Source organism: Microtus oregoni, unplaced genomic scaffold (assembly GCF_018167655.1).
Source record: "Microtus oregoni isolate MIOR12 unplaced genomic scaffold, Mior012 000003F_ref0000135, whole genome shotgun sequence".
NCBI classification, from domain to species: domain Eukaryota; kingdom Metazoa; phylum Chordata; class Mammalia; order Rodentia; family Cricetidae; genus Microtus; species Microtus oregoni.
In genome coordinates this window covers 5,112,380-5,132,000 of record NW_024543062.1, presented here as the reverse complement: position 1 = coordinate 5,132,000, position 19,621 = coordinate 5,112,380, and the positions used below count along the sequence as shown (strand labels likewise).

Genomic DNA, 19,621 nt, shown 5'->3' with positions numbered 1-19,621 from the left:
TCGTGGCTCAGAGTTCGAGGACATGCTCCATTGTGGAAGGAAGTCATGGTGGCAGGAGCATGAAGCAGTTAGTTACACTGCATCCACAGTTGGGGGCAGAGACAGCTCACTTTCTCCTTTTTCATTTAGTCAGAGACCCCAGCCCATGGGATGGTACCATTCACACCCACAGTGGAGGTTTCACAGTTCAATTAGCCCAGTCTAAAAAACCCCTTATAAAGATGCCAGAGGCTTGTCTCCATGATGGTTCTAGGCTTTGCCAAACTGACAGTCACATAAACCACCACATCATCCAAAGAATTCAATGCATCCCTGTTGAAGGAGCTGCGGGCTGCTTCCTGCTGCCCTGCTCCCAGCCGCCTGGCTAGCTTATGCTCCAAAATAACAACACACAAACTGTATTCATTTAAACACTGCCTGGCCCATTTCTATTAATGTGTGTAGCACCGAGGTGTGCTTACCGGGAAGATTCTAGCCTACGTCCATCCTGGGACGGAGCTTCATGGTGTCTGTCCCAGAGAGCAAAGCTATCGAGTCTGAGCTCACTTCCTCTTCCTCCCAGCATTCTGTTCTGTTTACTCCACCCACCTAAAGGCTGGCCTATCAAATGGGCCAAGGCAGTTTCTTTATTAGCCAATGACCTTCCTCCATCACATCCCCAGTGCTAGAAGCAATAAACCTGCTACCAAGAGAAAACCTGAATAAACCCTCTAGTATGACTGCTTCACAGTGGCGATACATTATTAGTTACCTGCTGGTTTGCTGTGGATGACCACCAGACTGAAGCCACCAGAGGATGGCTCCTCCCTGTCCTCCCGTTCAAAGTCACTTTCCTCTGTGTCCCACAGTCTTCCTGCCGTCTAGGGTAAAGTAGCCTACTGTTACCTTCCATGTTCATTAATGAAATGGCTAACCTCTGCCAACATGACTGGATCATTAGAGAGCCACCTAGAAGACGCGCAGCTTAGTGACTCTTTCCAGAGTGTCTTTCCAGAGGGGTTTCCACAAGACCCAACCTGAACGTGGGTGGCACTACACCTTGGGCTGCGGACTTAGACTGAATTAGAAAGAAGAAAGTGACCTGTGATTCCCTGTGATTCGCCCCTGTGATTCCTGACCTTGGGGGCAACATGACCAGCAGCCTCACACACAGCTGGAGACACTCGTCACACCAGAGTGAGCCTTCCCTCCTTAATTTGCTTTTGTCTGGTATTTGTCAGCAGCTTGTGAAGCAGCTCATAAAGTAATGGCAGGGTTAGCCATTCCTGGAGAAAGGATCTATAAAGGACTGATAATTTTATATATATACATATATATACATATATACATACATATATATATACATATATATATCCTACCCGGACACTTGTCTTTAGATTTACAGGACCCAGAGCGCCTGGCATCCTACAGATAACAGTCGACTGTGCAAACCAGACATGGGAGTGCATGCCTGTGATCCCAGCATTTAGGAGGGAGGTGGATCAGAAAGAAGTTCAAGGGCAGTCAGAGCTGCATTAGGACACCTAGTCTCAGAAAAGAAAGGTAGGAAGGAAGGAAGGAGGAAGAGAGGGACAGAGGAAGGGGCTGGGTTTCCTGAGCCCCTACCCACTCTGTGAACAGTTTTTCTCTCTATGTGCTTGCTGTATGTATGTTTCCTCACCCCTAATAAAAAGCCTTTCTCTACTGACTTTAAAAAAGAAGGGAGGGAGGGAGGGAGGGAGGGAGGGAGGGAGGGAGGGAGGGAGGGGAAGAGAAGGAAGAAATCAAACCACCCCAAGTTCCCAACTATCCTAGATTCCATAACCACCATGATGTCCTCCTGTGTAAATGCCTCCCCACGAGTCCCTTTAAAAAGCCTTGCACCTGCAGCTCTTTTGGGGGTGGTCTTTTTGAGGGGTCCTTGCCAGCAGCAGCCTCCACCGTCAATGGCTTTCTAGCCTTCAAAGCAAAGCTAGTGGGAGACTACACCGTTCAATCACATGACTTAAAAATTAGTGGCCTGTAAAGTCAGCTAAGGGGCTGGGATGTAGTTCAGTTGGCAGAGTGTAGTTCAGTTGGGATGTAGTTCAGTTGGCAGAGTCTGGCATGCTTGAAGCCCCAGGTTCCATCCCCAACACCACATCCGCCAAGTGTGGTGGCTCATGCCTGTAATTCCAGGGCTTGGGACATAGAAGCATTAGAATCATTATCGGCTACCTAGGAAGCTGGAGGCCAGCTGGGGGTATGTGAGATTCTGTCTCAGTCGGTCAGTCAATGAAGTCTCCTAAAAGCAAGGGAAGCTGGAGGGTGTATTTCGGTTTTCCCTTGATTTCACAAGATGTAATCTACTGTAAGCACTTTGGACATATTCAGAACTTTACAACATGGTCTTATAACACCCAAAGCCTCCCGCTGACACCAGCATAGGGATCTCACCGCATATGTAAGAGTAACACACTTTCTCCCACCTTCCACCCTGCTGCTGTTCTTTCACCTGAGGAACACACAGGGTTTCAGTCCTGAGACTGGCTTTCTCAGCTCTCAGCAGCTTCTGTGCGTGAAGTCTGTGATCACACCTCTGCCCAGCCGGTTTCTGCACGTTTCCAACAGGAACTCCTCTCATGGCTCTCCCATTGGCTGGGGAATCACCTCCCCTGGGCAGGACGCCAGACTCAAGGAAAAGAGCCCAATTTCCTGGGCAGACTGTCTTCCCAGGCACTAACGTAGCAATGGTGCCTGTCCTGCTGTCCCTGCCTCTCCTTCTGGGTCCTGCAGTCCTTCAGGAGACAGGTGAGTGGCAAAACAAAGGAAGGCTGGGAGAGAAGCCAAGGGAAGGCAGAGGACAGAATACTGGGCTGTAAGAAGGATCCCTCGTGTCTCAGGGATTCCCATATGTACAGTGGTAATGGGTTTGTAAAGTTGCCAATTAGCCTAGCTCACCCTTGTAGAAGCATCCGGGAAGTCACTGGAGTTGTGTTAAATAAGACCTTAAAGAACATGAATCTCACAGGGGTGGGTCTCGGTCCTGCTTCAGTGTGACAGTGACAGACTTGTTGGCTCCCAACAGGAGGCCTCACCCTCCCTGAGGAGTGGATTAGGGATGGGGGAGATTGATGGGGAGGGGGAAGAGGGAGGAGGGGGAACTGGGATTGGTATGTAAAATAAAAAAGAAGATTGTTTTTAAAAGGAAAATAATAATTAAAAAAAAAGAACATGAATCTGACTGAGGGCTAGCGATGTAGCTCAGTTGATAGGGTGACTGCTGGGCATGCATGAAGCCTTGGGTTCACGACTCTAGCACCACAAAAACCTTGTATCTCATTCCTGTGATCCCAGCACATGGGAGCTGGAGGCAGGAGGATCAAAGGTTCAAGGCAAGCCTGCACTATATAGTGGATTTTTTTTTTTTAGAAGAATTGAGACTCTGAATCTAAAATCCAGATCAGGGCTGGAGAGGTGGCTCAATGGATAAAATACTTGCTGCATGATCTTGAGGACTTGGGTTCAGATCCTTAGAACCCATAGAAATCCAGATGTGGTCACATCTGTCTATAATTCCAGCTCTCCTAGGCCAAACCGGAAGGCAGAGCAGAAGAATCCTCAGGAGCTCATGGGCCAGCTAACACAGCAACAGACAACATGGAAGGCAGAACAGACATCCAAGCTTGTCTTCTGACCCTCATGGACACTGTGACATTCCCATGAACATGCACCCCCACATACACACACAAGACTTTTTTTATTATTCAGATGGGGAAAAAATATACCCAGAGAGGTAAAGTGACCTGCCTGGAGTCAGACAGTGAAACTGAGTAAGAACCACAACGGAGTTTCCTTTACTCTCGCCTCCCCCTCTTCCACGGGCTGGACACACTTGTCTGTCTGGGGGGAAATGAAAGGAATCCCAGGAAAGCATACAGAGGCGTGTTGGAGGATTCTATGAGGAAGCCAGGGCCTTCCTCCACAGTGAGACGAGGCAGCAGAGAACCAGAGAGGTCGGCAGCTCCAGCACAGGGAATGAGCTGTTCCGTCCGCTGCACACAAAATTTTGGATGACAACTTCTAAACTATGCCAGTTTAAAAACTTGGTACATTCCCAGAATGTTGCATAGTTATTCGTGTCTGCTTTATAGTAAGGCACTGAGTTTAGAATGTTAAGCATATTCGAAAGGGGCTGGAGAGAGAGAGAGAGGGATCAACGCTTAAGGGCACTTGTTGCTCTTAGTTCCCAAAATTCACGTGGCAGTTTATAACTTCCTGTAACACTAGTCCCAGGGGTCTGACACCTGGCCTCTATGGGCACTTCACACATGTGCAGTGTGTAAAATTTTTTAAATAAATAGTTTTAATATTAAGTATATTCTATACCAAAAATATGAATTAGTACAGGATCTCTAGAGAAACAGAACTAATGGTATAGACGGACGGATGGATGGATGGATGGATGGATAATATAAACAGGGATGGGTAGACAGATGACGGTTGTATGAACAGATAGACAGGAAGATGTAGATAGCTGATGGCTAGATGGGTGAATATATGACAGACAGAAAGATAGAGAAATAGAGAGATAGAGAGAGATAGTAGATAGTGGATGGATAGATAGATAGATAGATAGATAGATAGATAGATAGATAGATACAGACTGACAGATAGAGAGGCAGATCCCTAGAGTTCATTTATAGGCCAACCTGCTGCCTGGACTGATGAACTACTCCAGGTCCAGTGAGAGACCTTATCTCGAAAAACTAAGGTGACAGACCAGAGAGATGGCTTAGCAGTAATAGTATTTAGCAGCAAGGCTGATAACTAACTTTGATCACGGGGACCCACATGGTAAAGAGAACCAACCCCCTCAAGCTGTCCTCTGACTGTTACACATACAGTGGCGTATGCATGCATGTGTGTGCACAAGTCTCTCTCACACACGTACACACATAAATACAATTTTTTAAAAGAAGATGAAGAGTGATGAAGGAAGACATCTCAACTTGACCTCTGACCTCTACATCATGTACATGTGCTCACACCCACAAGAACACATACATACATCACATACAATACACACACACAAATAACTTTATATGCAAATTAGAGGATACAATGTAAACAACACAGAACAACTCCTGACATGACATCCCCAGTACAAGCAGAGACCCTTCATGAGTGAGCCCCCAGCGTGTGAGGTGGCAGGAAGAGCGGTGGATGAAGAAGCTCCATGGCCAAGTCCTCCTTCCTGGGTCTCTGCAGTCTGCAGTGGGCCTTCTGTGCATAAACTCTGCCCCTGAAAATTTTCTCCTCTCCTGCAGGGCCTTACTCTCTGATTTTCCTCTACACCGGCTTGTCCAGGCCCAGCAAAGGCTTCCCCAGGTTTCAAGCCACTGCGTTTCTCAATGACCAGGCCTTCTTCCGCTACAACAGCAACAACAGGAAGGCGGAGCCCCTGGGGCCTTGGAGCCAGGTAGAAGGAATGGAGGACTGGGAGAAGGAGAGCCAGCTTCAGAGGGCCAGGGAAGAGATCTTCCTCGTGACCCTGAAAGACATCATGGACTATTATGAGGACAGTGCAGGTCAGTGAGCTATTATAGACCAATGAGATGGAGTGTTTACCCTGAGGCAGCCCCTTAGCCCCATGAATATGAGTGGAAAGAATTCCACCGGATAGAACTAGTCACACACACACACACACACACACACACACACACACGGGAGGGGAGCAGGAAGCACAGGTAGATGCATAAGTTTATCTACAACCCCACCCCCTCCACTCACATCTACCTCTTCCTTCCCCATGGCTATTACTATCCTATCCTTGCTCCAGACCTCAGCCCTTAAAGGAAGAGGTATCAGAGTCACTCCTTCCCCAGGGATCACTGACCTTTCAACCCCATGCTCCCATCCACTTGAGAAGGTATCAGATTCAACACTATCCCCATGGAAAGCAATAGAGAAGCATCCCAGCATCCTGTGGGCTCTGAGTGTGCATGCAAGGGTACACATACCTGCACACACACACCCATGCACTTACACCACACACACACACACACACACACACACCGCAATTATCTAATTAATAAGAAAGAAATTAACAGTAATTTGAACTTACTGACCACTTACTCTGTGCCAGGCTCAGGCACGAACACATTTAATGATCAAAATAACATCTTCAAAGATTATTGTCACAGTTGTCATTTCGAGGATTTTTTTAAGCGTTTCACTTAAGCTTACTTATATTTCATAGCTCATTTAACAAGGCAAGTGGGTGGAGCAGGGAAAGATCTGGAATTGAAAACCAGATAGCTAGAGCCTAGAGCCTGTGCCAACAGCACCACTCAGGACTGGGTAAACACTCACTGTTGTAATCAGACTGACCTGTGCTAGGTAGGTCATTCTATATAAGGTCACTGTCCATAGGCAAGCGGATAAAGGCTTTAGAGGTTTGGGGTAAACCCCAAGGATGGTGGTTGACCAGTAATCCCAGCATCCAGAAAGTGAAGACAGGGGGCTTGCCATGTGGCAGCCTGTGCTACATAATGAGATCCAAGACAGCCTGAGAAACAAAATGAGGCCCTGTCCCCAAAATAAACAAATCAATAAGTCAGATACTAACCACTGGAAATAGGGAAATGATCAAATTACTTAGAGAGTGATGATTTGAATGCAAATGGACCCCTGACAAGTAGAAACTCCTATAATCTCTAAGAAACCACGGATAATTCCTGTATAACTTGGAAATGCTGTTCAGTGTGATTACGTTTAATCCTGAAGAATCCCACTAATGCAAGCGGGTTCATTAGATCAGATGATGCAAAAAAGCTTGAAATCGGAGCTCTTGCCTAGCACACAAGAGGCTCAGTCCCAACTACCACATAAAACTGGGAACAGGGTCCCAGCACTAGTGAAATGAAGACAGGACGGTCAGGAGTTCAAGGTCATCCTTGCTACCCAGAGCATCTGACCCTGTTAGAAAGCAACAGACTTGGAATCTGCCCATAGTTTATGAAATTCTCCAGCTATAAAGAATACAGTTACACTCCGAGTGGCCTGAAATGCCCAGTCAAGCAGTTTGTTCCTCTGCTGTGTGCCTGGCTAGCGGCACAAGATACAGAACTGAGTGTTCAGATGTCCCAAGCACGAAGGAATGAAAGTCGCTCAGCTGGAGCTGGCACCCGGCTGACTGACTCCCTGTGGGGTCGGGGAGGCTTCAGGGTCTCACACCTTCCAGGGAATGTTCGGTTGTGAGCTGTCGAACAACAGAAGCAGTAGAGCGTTCTGGAGGTATGCCTACGACGGACAGGATTTCATCGAATTCAACAAAGAAATCCCAGCCTGGATCCCCTTAGACCCGGCAGCTGCGATCACCAAGCAGAAGTGGGAAGCAGAAAAAGTCTACGTGCAGCGAGCCAAGGCTTACCTGGAGGAGGAGTGTCCTGCGATGCTGAAGAGGTACCTGAGCTACAGCAGATCTCACCTGGACCAAAAAGGTATGCACTGCTTTTATGACCTGCTCCAAGTACTGAACTGAAAATCAAGGTGATCCCAGGCTCAGGGTGTCCCATCAACCCCATCAGTCCCTTAATCCCCCAGTTTTCCAGTGGAAGTCTCATCTACTAAGGTTCAGGCCTTCTGAAGACATGATGTGAAAGCCAAAAGGAAATGTTCATCGAAATTTCAAGTGGTAAGAGCTAGAGGGTATAGCTCAGTTTTAGAGCACTAGAACCTACCAGTGAGGGGCTGAGTGTGACTCAGTGGTAGAGCACCTGCCTAGAATCCCCCAGTGAGGGGCTGGGGTGTGTTTCAGTGGTAGAGCACCTGCCTAGCATATACAAGAGTCTGGATTCAATCTTAAACATACACACACACACACACACACACACACACACACACACACACACCAAAAAAAAAATCAGAAACAAAATTGATTCAATGGCAAGGTTCCATAAATAACCCTCACTTAATAGCACATGGTGTAATCCCAGCACTCAGAAGGCTGAGGCTAGAGGATTGCCATGAGTTCAGGGCCAGCCTACAAGACAAGTACCAAGGCAGCTATATCCTGTCTCTGAAAGGGGTGGGAGGGATGGAGAAAGAAAGAACTGGAATTCAGCTTCAGCTGGCACTCCAATTCCATATTTCAGATTCCAAACTCCATAGCAGTTCCTCAATACGGTGATGTGTCTTGTCTTGTTTGTAGCAAGGAGGTAGGTGTATAATACATCTGGTTAGAAAAGATGAACAAGCAGGAGCAGAATCAAATGCCCCACGCTGAGACTTCCACTGGAAAACAGCTAGAAAGACTATTTAGAAAAGGAAAACACTTAATGGACAGAGGTGTGGACAGAACTGAGGAGCTGAGCCGAGATGGCAGGGGGACCGTAAAGCACACCCAAGACACTCAGAATCTGGGCATGGTGGGAGGTTCCAGTAATCCTAGCACTCAGGGCAGGAATATCACAAATGCAAGGCCAACCTGTCTCTATGTATTGTTAGCTGTGCATATGTATGATGTGTGCATGTATGCATAGCTGTATGTATGAGAGTGTATGTGTATGGTGATGCATGTGTGGAGATAAGAAGACAGCCTCAGCTGTTGGTCCCCACCTTCCACCTCATTTGAGGCACCAGGCTAGCCTGCCATCAGCTTCCAAGTATTTCCCCGTCTCTGTTACCCATCACCATATATGAGCTCTGGGAATAGAGATATTCATGACTGCATCCAACTTTTACATATATTCTGGAGATTCAAACTCAGACCATCATGTTTGCACAGCAAGATCTTTACCCACGGAGCCATCTCCCCAACCCCGACTCAGTCTGTTGCCAACTGAAGTCAATACACCATAGCATGAGGCAGGACATGAGAGGGTAGCTGTGGCATATACCCTAAGGTAACAGGGAAAGCTTGGGAGAAGGCCTAGACCTTGTCAAGCTTCACAAAGGTCTCTTGGAGGGGCCAGATTGGATGGTCATCCAGGCAGTTAGGAATGAAAGCGTGGACGGAAAAAGTCCACCTTAAACTCCCAATGTGCTCACGTTACCCCTCCACAGATCCTCCCACTGTGACCATCACCAGTCATCCAACCCCAGGAAGAAACAGGATATTCAAATGCCTGGCCTATGACTTCTACCCTCAAGGAATTAGTCTACACTGGAACCAGGCCGGCAAGATGCCAGCATCTGAATCAAGAGGTGTTTTTCCCAGTGGAAATGGGACGTACCTATCCTGGGTGGAGGTGGAAGTCCCTGCTCAGGACAGAGACCCCTACTTCTGCCATGTGGAACACAGTGGACTGTCCCAATCTCTCTCGGTGCAGTGGGATGAGACAAAAGAGCAAAAGCCGAAAGCAAGGTGGCAACTCGGCCTCAGTAAGTCACTCTCTCTGCGTGACGTGAGAGAGAGTTGAACTTCAGAAGCCATTGTCACCCACAAGCCTTCCATGGGCAGCTGTACAACAGCCAACAAGAATCCAAGGAACAGGTGTGGGGACAAAAGACTTCAATACCAAGCACTGAGTTTACGCTCAACGTCAAATCACCTGATCTTAAAAAACTCCTCACTGATTGACCTGTAAGCCCTCACAGTGCCCCTCATGCCTGGCACTGTATAGGAAGGTGTTTTAACCTCGGAGATTATAAAAGTGTGAGTTGACGTTCATGTGTCCTGTGTATTTATTTATTTATTCATTTATTTATTTATACTCTTTTGGGGCCTGCCACCCAGCTCCTAAAAAAGTACACAGAGACTTAATCTTGCTTATGAATGTGCAGCCTTAGTTTGGCTTATTTCTAGCCAGCTTTTCTAACTTAAAATGAACATGTTTCTCTTCTTCCATGTTTTGCCTCTGGGCTTCTCAGCCTTTCTTTATTCTATGTCTTTCTTCCCTTCTTACTCTGTGACTGGGTGTGTGGCTGGGTGACTGGCCCCTGGTGTCCTCCTCTCCTCCTTTTCTTGCCCCTCCTTCTTCTCCTTCTTCTTTTCTAGCCTCCATTTCTCCTATTTATTCTCTCTGCATGGTATCCCCACCTATTTCTTCTGCCTAACTGTTGGCCATTCAGCTCTTTATTATATCAACCAGGTGTTTTAGGCAGACAAAGTAACAAGTCTTTACAGAGTTAGGCAAATGCATCATAAAAGAATACAACCCATCTTTGCATCATTAAACATATATTCCACAGCATAAACAAATGTAACACATCTTAAACTAATATTCCCCAAGTCCTGCTCCCACACAGTTGATTCATGGGAATATTCTCATTCACTCAAAGATGTCTTCATTTCATTTCTGTTGCTGTAAAATGATGAGCTGACAAAAGCAATCTCAAGAGAAAAAAGTTTTATCTGACTTATACTTCCAGGGCTCTGTTGTGTGATGCTATTCCTGGGGAGACGTGAACAAACGTCACTAACCCCAGTTAGGAAACCAACTACAGATTAAAGAAAGGATACCACCAAAGGCCCACTTGGTGAACCGATTAGTTGGAATTATTTACATGAATATGGATAAGGGGTTACTTACAAGAGCAGAAATAACTCAGACAGTTTCGTCACCAAAGTCCACCGCAACATGGGGGACGGCTCGTGAAAACTGGGAGCCCTGAGGCCACTACAGTAGGCTGCTCAGTAGTCTGAAGTGACCTTTGCAAGTTAGCTCAGCCAGTCAGAGCCTCTCCCAGGCAACAAGACTGTTCTATCCTTCTTCGAGGAAACTCCATTTGTCTGCGATTGCTCACATAGGCTTGGAGAGGGTGGTGGCCTAGTAAGTGTGATCAGTTTCAGTGACGTCCTGAAGCTAGTGAGTTTGGTTTACTTCCTGAACTTAATGAGATCCCCTGCAGGATAAAATATTTTTGCACCACTTTTGACCATCCTTTTTTGACCTCCCTTTTAGCATTCTGTGTCTTCAAGATGCAAGTTTGGGGGCTGGAGAGATGGCTCAGCGGTTAAGAGCATTGCCTGCTCTTCCAAAGGTTCTGAGTTCAATTCCCAGCAACCACATGGTGGCTCACAACCATCTGTAAAGAGGTCTAGTGCCCTCATCTGGCCTTCAGGCATACACACATACAGAATACTGTATACATAATAAATAAATAATTAAAAAAATGGAAGTTTGTAGTCGTGAAAGAAATTACTAAACAGCAGTTGTAGTCCATCACTGTGGAGAAGCCAAGGCAGGAACTAATCACTTCCACAGTCAAGAGCAGAGAGAGAAATGAATGTGTGCATTTCTACAGCTGTTTAGTACCCTCTCTGCATTTATACAGTCCAGGGTCTCCTTCCTAAGGAATGGTACCACCCACAGTGGCTAGAGATCTTCTCACCTCAATTAACATAATCAAGATAATCTGAACAGATATGTTCAAAGACTCGTCTAATATGGGCAATCCCTTCATTGAGACTCTAGGTTGTGTCAAATTGGCAAATAAAACTAATCAATCATAAGGGTTGTCAAAGCGGCTCAGTAGGTAAAGGTGCTCTCTGGGACCTACATGGCAGAAGGAGAAAACCAGCTCCTGTAACCGGCACATACACCCTTCTCCCTCTCTCCCTCCTTCCCTTCCTTCCTCCATGATCTCCCTTGTGCTACCTCTCAATTTTATCTGATAGCCACAGATACAGCCATGGCTCTGATAACTCTGACTTTCAAAAAATCTGCATATTCAAGGCAACTCTATGAATTTGAGGCCAGACTGGTCTACACAGTGAGTTCTAGCACAGCCAAAACTACATAATAAGACCTTGCTGAAAAAAGAAAGAAAGAAGAAGAAAAAGAAAAGAAAAGCAGTCTACACAAACAGACCTCTGTACCTCTGTTTCCTTAGCAACCTTTCTACTTGTGAGACCTCCACTTTCAGTCTTCCCCTTACATTCTAGCCTCAGGACACACACCTGAGAAGCACATTCTCTCCAGAGCACACCCAGAAAGATCAGGAAACAGGTTTGATTTTCTTGGACTCCCTCCAAGTCCATTTGAGCCTATTTTCTCAACTGAGTCACCCGCTGCCATGCAGGCTCAAAGGCTGAGCTGAATCTTCACTTAAGTTTTGATGAAGCCCCACCCATCTATGCCTGTGTCCTTCTTCCATGTCCAACTAGGATTTCCTTCCTATTCAGGCATGCTAGCACTCACCTATGATCCCAGGACTTAGAAGGTTGCAGAAGGAAGATTGCTGCAAGTTTGAGGTCAGCCTGGACTATGCATGCTAAGTCCTTGTCTCAAGAAAAGAAAACAGAAAAAGCCTTTAAGAACCTAAACTGATCATCCTGGGCTTAGAGCGCTCATAAAATGCACAAAGCCCTGGGTTTCACACCAGCATCACATAAAACTGGGTGTGCTAAGGCATGTCTGTAATGACAGGCTGAAGATCATCCTTGGCTGGATAGCACGTTTGAGACCCACCTGGGCTACCTGAGACATGAGAGGGGATGAGGGAGAGAGAGACAAAGACAGAGAGACAGCGTCAGCATAAGCAAGCCAGAACTGAAAAAGACTGAAATATGACACCTGGCCATTTTGACAAGAGAGATGTGAGGGGTGAGGGGTGTTGGCAGGGGGAGGGGGCAGGACCTCAGGAGACTAAGTTCTTGACAAATGTCTTAGAGGAAGAGAGCGACACAGGGCCACTCAGAAGCCCATATCAAACTTCCTGGAGGGAGTCAGGTTTCCGAGGGGTATGAAGTATTAACGCAGCTTAGGAGTCAAAACATGGCTCCTAACCAACTGGGTGTGAGATGTTTGAGAAGGGGCAGTCTCACAAGTCTGCCAAGCGACATGATGTGTGAGCAGGGTTGGGCCATAGGCACAGATTTGGAACACCTGGAGGACAAAAGAGTCCCAAGACCTAAATGTGGAACCTCTCATGGTCACCTCCAGCACCTCTGTGCCAAGTACCACAAGCAATACAGGCACGCTGGTGCAAAACCATTGTCCCTAAACTTGGTAGGCTTGGGAGGCTAAGGGAGGCAAAAGGACTAAGAGTTCAAGGCCAACTTGTTTATCTCCAAAGGGAAAAAGCAACAGCAACAAATTCTTCTCTGGACAAAACCAACTTCAAGTGCAACTGGAAGGTGCACCAGCTTGGGAAGGCCTCCTTCAATGGTTCATTCCAGTGTGTGTGTGTGTGTGTGTGTGTGTGTGTGTGTGTGTGTGTGTATTTGTAGGGGTTTTGTTTGCTTGCATGTATATCTGCAAAACATACATACAGGGCATCATTTCCCTGGAACTGGAGTTGTGGATGGTTGTGAGCTGCCATGTGGGTGCTAGGAATCAAATCTGGATCCTCTGGAAGAGGTAGCTGAGCCATCCCTCCAGCCCCATCCCTCTTAGGTAAGTCTTAACATCCTTGGTATAACCTTGACTCTCTGGAGCATTCCTGTGGTGATAGCTCCCTGGTTAGGGAGTGGGTGATAAACATCAAATCACATTGAAGACTTGGCCAAGTACAACTCTGTGTCTGTCTGTCTGTCTGTCTCTGTGTTGTGTGTATGTATGCTAGTTAGTTTTATGTAAATCTGATGCAAGCTAGAGTCATTTGAGACATGGGAACCTCAACTGAGAAAATGCTTTCATAAATTCAGGTTACAAGCAAATTCATAGAGCATTTTCCTAATTAGTGATTGATGTGGGAGGTACTGTGGATGGGGCTACCTACCCCTAGGCTGGCTGTCCTGGGTTCTGTAACAAAGCAGAGTGAGCAAGCCATGGAGAGCAAGCCAGGAAACAGCATCCCTCCACGGCTTCTGCATCCACTCCTGCCTCCAGGTTCCATACATAGCAAAGAACTGTGTCTCATCATGGCATTTTCATACATGCATGTATCACTGTGCTTTGCTCATACTGCCCCGCCAGCCTCCCCTGTCCCTCCTCCCCGCTTCCTGCTGCTCCCCTTCCTCCCTCATATAGTCCTTCTACTCTCATATCACAGATATACATGAGAGAAAGCAGAGAGAGGAGAGAGGAGAGAGGGAGAGAGGGAGAGAGGGAGAGAGAGAGAGAGAGAGAGAGAGAGAGATTTTGCACATGAGAGAACAGGTGCAATATTTTGTCTTGCTGCATTAAAAATAAATTTAAAAAAAATAAATAAACCTTATTTCTATCTCTTCACCTCTCCCTGGCCCCCTCCTTTCTTCTTTTGATAAATATTTTTAAGATGTATTTATTTATTACAAATACAGTGTTCTGCCTGCATGTATGCATGCAGGTCAGAAGAGGGCACCAGATCTCATTACAGATGGTTGAGAGCCACCATGTGGTTTCTGGGAATTGAACTCAGGACCTCTGGAAGAGCAGCCAGTGCTCTTAACCTCTGAGACTTCTCTCTAGCCCCTTGATAAATATTTTTTATTATTTTTATTTGTGTGTGTGTGCATGCTCGTGTGTGTGTGTGTGTGTGTGTGTGTGTGTGTGTGTGTGTGTGTGTATCATCTGTGTTTGAGTGCCTGTGGAAGCTATAAGATGGCATCAGATCCCCTAGATCTGGAGTTACAGGCAGTTGTGAGCTGCCAGGTGTGGGTGGCAGGAGCTGAACTCGGGTCCTCTGGAAGAGCAGCCATCTCTCCAGCTCTCCTCTCTTCTTACTGCATAGAACAAATATCTAGTGAGCACTTAGTGCCCTCATTACTTGGGGAAGGGAGGAGCGTTGGTAATGCAGCTCAGTGGCCGAACATTTGCATAGCATTCCCGAGGTCTTGGGTTCAATTCCTAGTACCACAAAAATTTTAAGAACAAAGTAAAATGTGTTGGGGAGGGGGCTCGGTGGGTAAAGCATTTGCCGCACGAGTCTGACAATCTGAGTTTGGATCCACAGAACTCATGTCAAAGCTAGACAAGGCAGCACACACATCTGTATTCCCAGTGCTGCAATAGAGAGGTAGGAGATGAAGACAAAAGAGTCTCCTGAAGCTTGTGGGCCAAGATCAATACAGGTGTAGTTGCCAGGATACAATAAGGTTTGCAAGCTATACAGAGTACACAAGATTAATGTATAAGACCTATTGCCCTGTCAAGCCTTCATGCTTCTTTGACAGCCAAGGGAACATACAGAGAAACACAAGTGACCTGAACGTTTCACTGCCTGAAGGAAGGCATTGGTCTCTCGGGAACAGGAAGATACATTATGCCTCAGGAGCCATGGACTCTTCACCTGACAAACCTATGAGGCATGCCTCTCAAGACAGATAGGCCAAGCCAACTCCACGGTTTCCGGCAAACGCCAAAGATTGCCCTCTGACTTCCACATGCACACTGTGGCTGTGCGCACCTGAATCCAGTCACACAAATGTGTATACACACACACACACACACACACACACACCAGGCACATTGCATATAACCTATCTACATCTTCTCATACACTTTAAATCATGTCCTGATGACTTACAATGTAAATGTTGTGTAAATAAAATGCTATTCTATCCCGTTTGAAGAATAATTACAAGAGGGAGTATTACAGGTGCAGTCATTTCTAAAATAGTTTCAATTCGTATTAAGTAGAGCTTGCAGATTAAGAAGCCATGGTTACAGAGGATAGAGAAATTCCCAGGGCAGTCACTGTCCAGATTCTCAGCGTAGCCTGTCAGGACCAGCCTGCAATCCAGTCCATTCTATTTCTCTCTCCAACCCTCCTCACATTATTGTAACTCAGGCCAACCTGGTGCCTTCTACAGAGCCCAAGCCATTTATCCCCTTTGTGGCCAAAAAGCAGAAGTCTTGGCTGGGTCTCCACAGCCATGACAGGAATCTGGAGGTAAAGTCAAGATGGCCAAGATGGCTCCTCCCATCTCTCACATTGCTTTTTGAAATTAGTACGCGAGGGCTGGGCAGGATGCCTCAGTGGGTGAAGATGTTCATGGCCAAGCCTGATGACTTGAGTTCAATCCCCAGAACCTCTGTGGTAAAGGAGAGAACAGACTGTACAACAAGGCCTCCTGACCTCCACACAAGCACGCACTCACACACACACACACAGATAAACGTTTTTATGGAAATAAACAAATTAGCATGCAAGGTAGTGTTGTGTGATATTTTGATCACATTCTGACAATAAAGTTTGCTTTGAATCAGAGGGCAGGGATAGCTACTAGCTGACCAAAATTAACCATAGGGGGTTTGGAGCTTAGAGAAAGTTGCCCCTTCCTGGATGGAGAAACAAATGAGATAAGAGATCACTGGTCACTTCTCTGATTATTCGAGTTCTTACCTTGATATCTGACTGCCAAGTTTTTACTGATAAAGAATAATTTGAGAAACCCTGTCTCGAAAAACCAAAAAAAAAAAAAAAGAATAATTTGATAAACACTTCAAAGTAGTAACTAGCAAGCTGGTTCCATTTTCTCCGTGTATCCTATGGCGAACTCAGCAACACTAAGCAAGGATGGATGTGTCTCTGGGTATAATATGGAGGTTTTGGGTATGACTAGGAACTCATACCTCCTTGGACATCTCAACTACTACTCTGTACCTGGTATCTAGCTGAAGTACTCACTGTTTAGACCAGAACCAGAGGAGGAAACTGAGTTAATGTCACAACAAATGCTACAGGCACCTCCAACATTCTTCCACTGCTGAATTTTCTAAAGGGGTCCTCTCTGCAGAGACAAGCACTCATTGAAAAGGTCCCGTTTGGGAGCCGTGTTCCTCCCTAGTGGAAACTTTGGCCCACATGCCTCACACACATTAACACCACCACCTCATACCCGGAAGTGGAAATGCCTTCCAACCAGGGGATTCAGAACTGCTATAGAATATCCTTTAAAAACAGATGGAAGCCAGGCGGTGGTGGCGCACGCCTTTAATCCCAGCACTCAGGAGGCAGAGGCAGGTGGATCTCTGTGAGTTCGAGGCCAGCCTGGTCTACAAGAGCTAGTTCCAGGACAGGAACCAAAAAGCTATGGAGAAACCCTGTCTCAAAAAATCCAAAAAAAAAAAAAAACAGATGGAATTCTGGTCCAGTTGTCATCAGAGAGGCTTCTTCCGGTAGCAGAGCCTGTACAGAGACCCACAGTCAAACATTACGCAGACTCTAAATTGGAGGTCTCCATTTAGTGTCTCCCCTCGGAGATGAGTGAGCCCTGCAGGAGAAGGGGAGAAAAGGTTGTGGGAGGGGATGGAGGACACCAGAAGAACATGACCCATGGAACCAACCAAGCAGGACTCACCGAGACTGAACCAGCAAGCACCCGGCCTGTATGAGTCTGCACCAGATCTTCCGCATATATTATGACTGTTAGCTTCGTGTTTGTGGGACTCCTAACAGTGGGAGCAGGTGTGTCTCTGACTCTTTTGCCTGCTCTTGGGACTCTTTTCCTCCTATTGGGTTGCCTTGTCCAGCCTTGATATGAGGGCTTTTGCCTCGTCTTACTGTATTTTGTTTTGTCCTGGTTGGCTGTCATCTCTTTGAGGTGTGCTCTTTTCTAAAGAGGAAAAGGAGAGGTGGATCTGGAGGAAAGGGGGGTGGGGGAACTAGAGGAGTGGAGGAAGGGGAAAGTGTGGTCTGGATGCTTTGTATGAGAGAAGAATCTATTTTCAATTTGGGGGAAAAAAAAGAGCTGGCAGAGAGATAAAAGGACCCAGTGGGCTGAACTAAGGAGTCCTAACTGTACTTTCTCCCAGATCCCCTGTAATGGTTAATATTGATTGTCAACTTGACAGGAACTAAAATTCCCTTAAGAGACTCTGGACTCCTCTGTGACAGACTGTCCACATTAGGTTAATTGCAGTGTCTAAATGTGGGCAGCACCAGACTGAAGAAAAAGGACATAGTGAGCTGAGCATCTGTCCTTCCCTCCCCACCCTATTTTCCCTCACACCCCGTTCCCCTCTCCTGCTCTGCTTCTTGATTGTGGATGCAAGATGACCTGTGGCTTCAAGCTCGGCCGCCTCCAAACCAACCCTCCTTCCTGAAGTCGCTGTTGCCGGGTATTTTTCACAACAACGGGAAAAGTAACTGTTGCATTCTGTTGGGACACAAGTCCCTGGATGCTCTTTAATGCAAATAAGGAATATCTCCAGGCACCCTCCTCAGAAAACAGAAAACAGACTCTGCCTTAAAGGTAGATTCTGTTTGCAGTTTCACATTATGGCCACTAGATGGCAATATAGCTCCTGCTGTGGATTCCGAAAAGTTAGCGAACTCCTAAAAGCCTATGAAGTAAACATTAAACTATCTCTCAATGATTTCTTTTCTTTTTCTTTCTTTCAGCAAGTGCTTCTTTTAGCTTATGACTTGCTGAGTTTAACTAGGTTTGATTGCGTGAGCGTGGGCTTGTGTGACGACACTTTTCCTGGGGAGACCTAACATGCATGTCTGTTCATCCCAGACAGGGAAGCCCCTACAGACCAAAGTACGGACACCACCAAAATTGGAGAACCGATGTGTCGTGCTGGGGCTATTTACAGGAATGTAGGTGAGGGGTTACTTACTGGAGCAGAAATGCCTCAAAGACAGCGGTGTCCCATGAGGAACTACATTAAAGGGTCTCAGCACTAGGAAGGTTGAGAACCACTGATTTAGGTCCTAGATTTTAGGGGATCAGAAAAAGTAAAGGACAAAGAGGAAGAGGGGAAAAAGGAGATAGGCAGGCTTTCTTGGCCATTTTCTCCTTTTTCTTTCTTTTTTTTTTCTTTCTTATACTTTTTTCTTTTTGTTGTTTTTTTTGTATGATTTGATCTGGGTTTTGTTTTGTTTGTTTTTCAGATTTGTGTTGAAAGTGACCTTTTGCTCTTATTTTGGGAGTTTTTACTGTTGTTTTTTAGGTGTTTGGGGGAGGGGGGAATTTTTTTCTCATGGAGCCCAGGCTGACCTCTAACCCACAACACAGCCTAGGAAGGCTTTGGGCTTGAGATCCTCCTGCCACCTCCCAAGTCCTGGGATTCGGGTGGTCAGTCATCAGTTTTCAAGTACTCAATACATGATTATGGACGATGTTCACAATGCTGTACAGCAGAGTTCCAGGGTTTACCCATCGCGTCTAACACTTTTGGAGCGACATCTTCCCATAGTCAACAACTCAAGGCAAGGATGAGACTTGAGAGAGGCTGTGCAGGACACGTGACTTGTCTATTAGAATGAGATTAAAACTCGAACTTAGGGGCTGGAGAGATGGCTCAGTGGTTAAGAGCATTGCCTGCTCTTCTGAAGGTCCTGAGTTCAGTTCCCGGCAGCCACATGGTGGCTCACAACTATCTGTAATGGGGTCTGGTGCCCTCTTCTGGCCTGCAGACATACACCCGGACAGAATATTGTATGCATAATAAATAGATAAATATTTTAAAAAAATAAAAATAAAACTCGAACTTATTAGGCAGGCACGAAGTATGATGGAACTATCATTTTCCAAGAGAATGCCTCTTGCCTTCAGAGACCAGACTTGTCCTGGACCTTGCAAGCAAGTTAATACCATGCCTGGGGATCATTCAGAACTGTGTACCTGTGTACCCAGCCTGTTTAACTTGCCTAGGAGAACAATGTAACTGACTTACCATGCCTTGTACTTCCGAACTAATCAGCCTTTACAACCTCAGCTAAATGCATAGCTTTAATCTTAAATTATGTACTCCCCCATGTCCCTGACCCAGAATGGTGGGGGTGCGGGTTGTAATCATTGCTGAAAACAACCTTCAACAAAATAAATACACCATAAATG

At 46.2% G+C, this 19,621-nt stretch overlaps 1 protein-coding gene across 1 annotated transcript; it reads left to right on the top strand.

Moving 5' to 3' along the window:
• The first annotated feature begins 2,650 nt into the window (after positions 1 to 2,650).
• Positions 2,651 to 9,628, top strand: Azgp1 (alpha-2-glycoprotein 1, zinc-binding). Its single transcript, XM_041648833.1, has 4 exons — positions 2,651 to 2,769; positions 5,289 to 5,549; positions 7,188 to 7,463; positions 9,028 to 9,628. Exons 1-4 carry the CDS (start codon positions 2,709 to 2,711, stop codon positions 9,381 to 9,383), a joined length of 954 nt encoding a protein of 317 aa, XP_041504767.1. The 5' UTR covers positions 2,651 to 2,708; the 3' UTR covers positions 9,384 to 9,628.
• Positions 9,629 to 19,621: the final 9,993 nt, after the last annotated feature.

What these genes read in the sequence shown, in the direction of transcription:
- Azgp1 (XM_041648833.1), top strand. Translation starts at nt 2,709, where the DNA reads ATGGTGCCTGTCCTGCTGTCCCTGCCTCTCCTTCTGGGTCCTGCAGTC. An exon ending in TGCAGTCCTTCAGGAGACAG is followed by an intron (nt 2,770 to 5,288) that starts GTGAGTGGCAAA and finishes CCTCTCCTGCAG; the next exon opens with GGCCTTACTCTCTGATTTTC. An exon ending in CTATTATGAGGACAGTGCAG is followed by an intron (nt 5,550 to 7,187) that starts GTCAGTGAGCTA and finishes GGGAGGCTTCAG; the next exon opens with GGTCTCACACCTTCCAGGGA.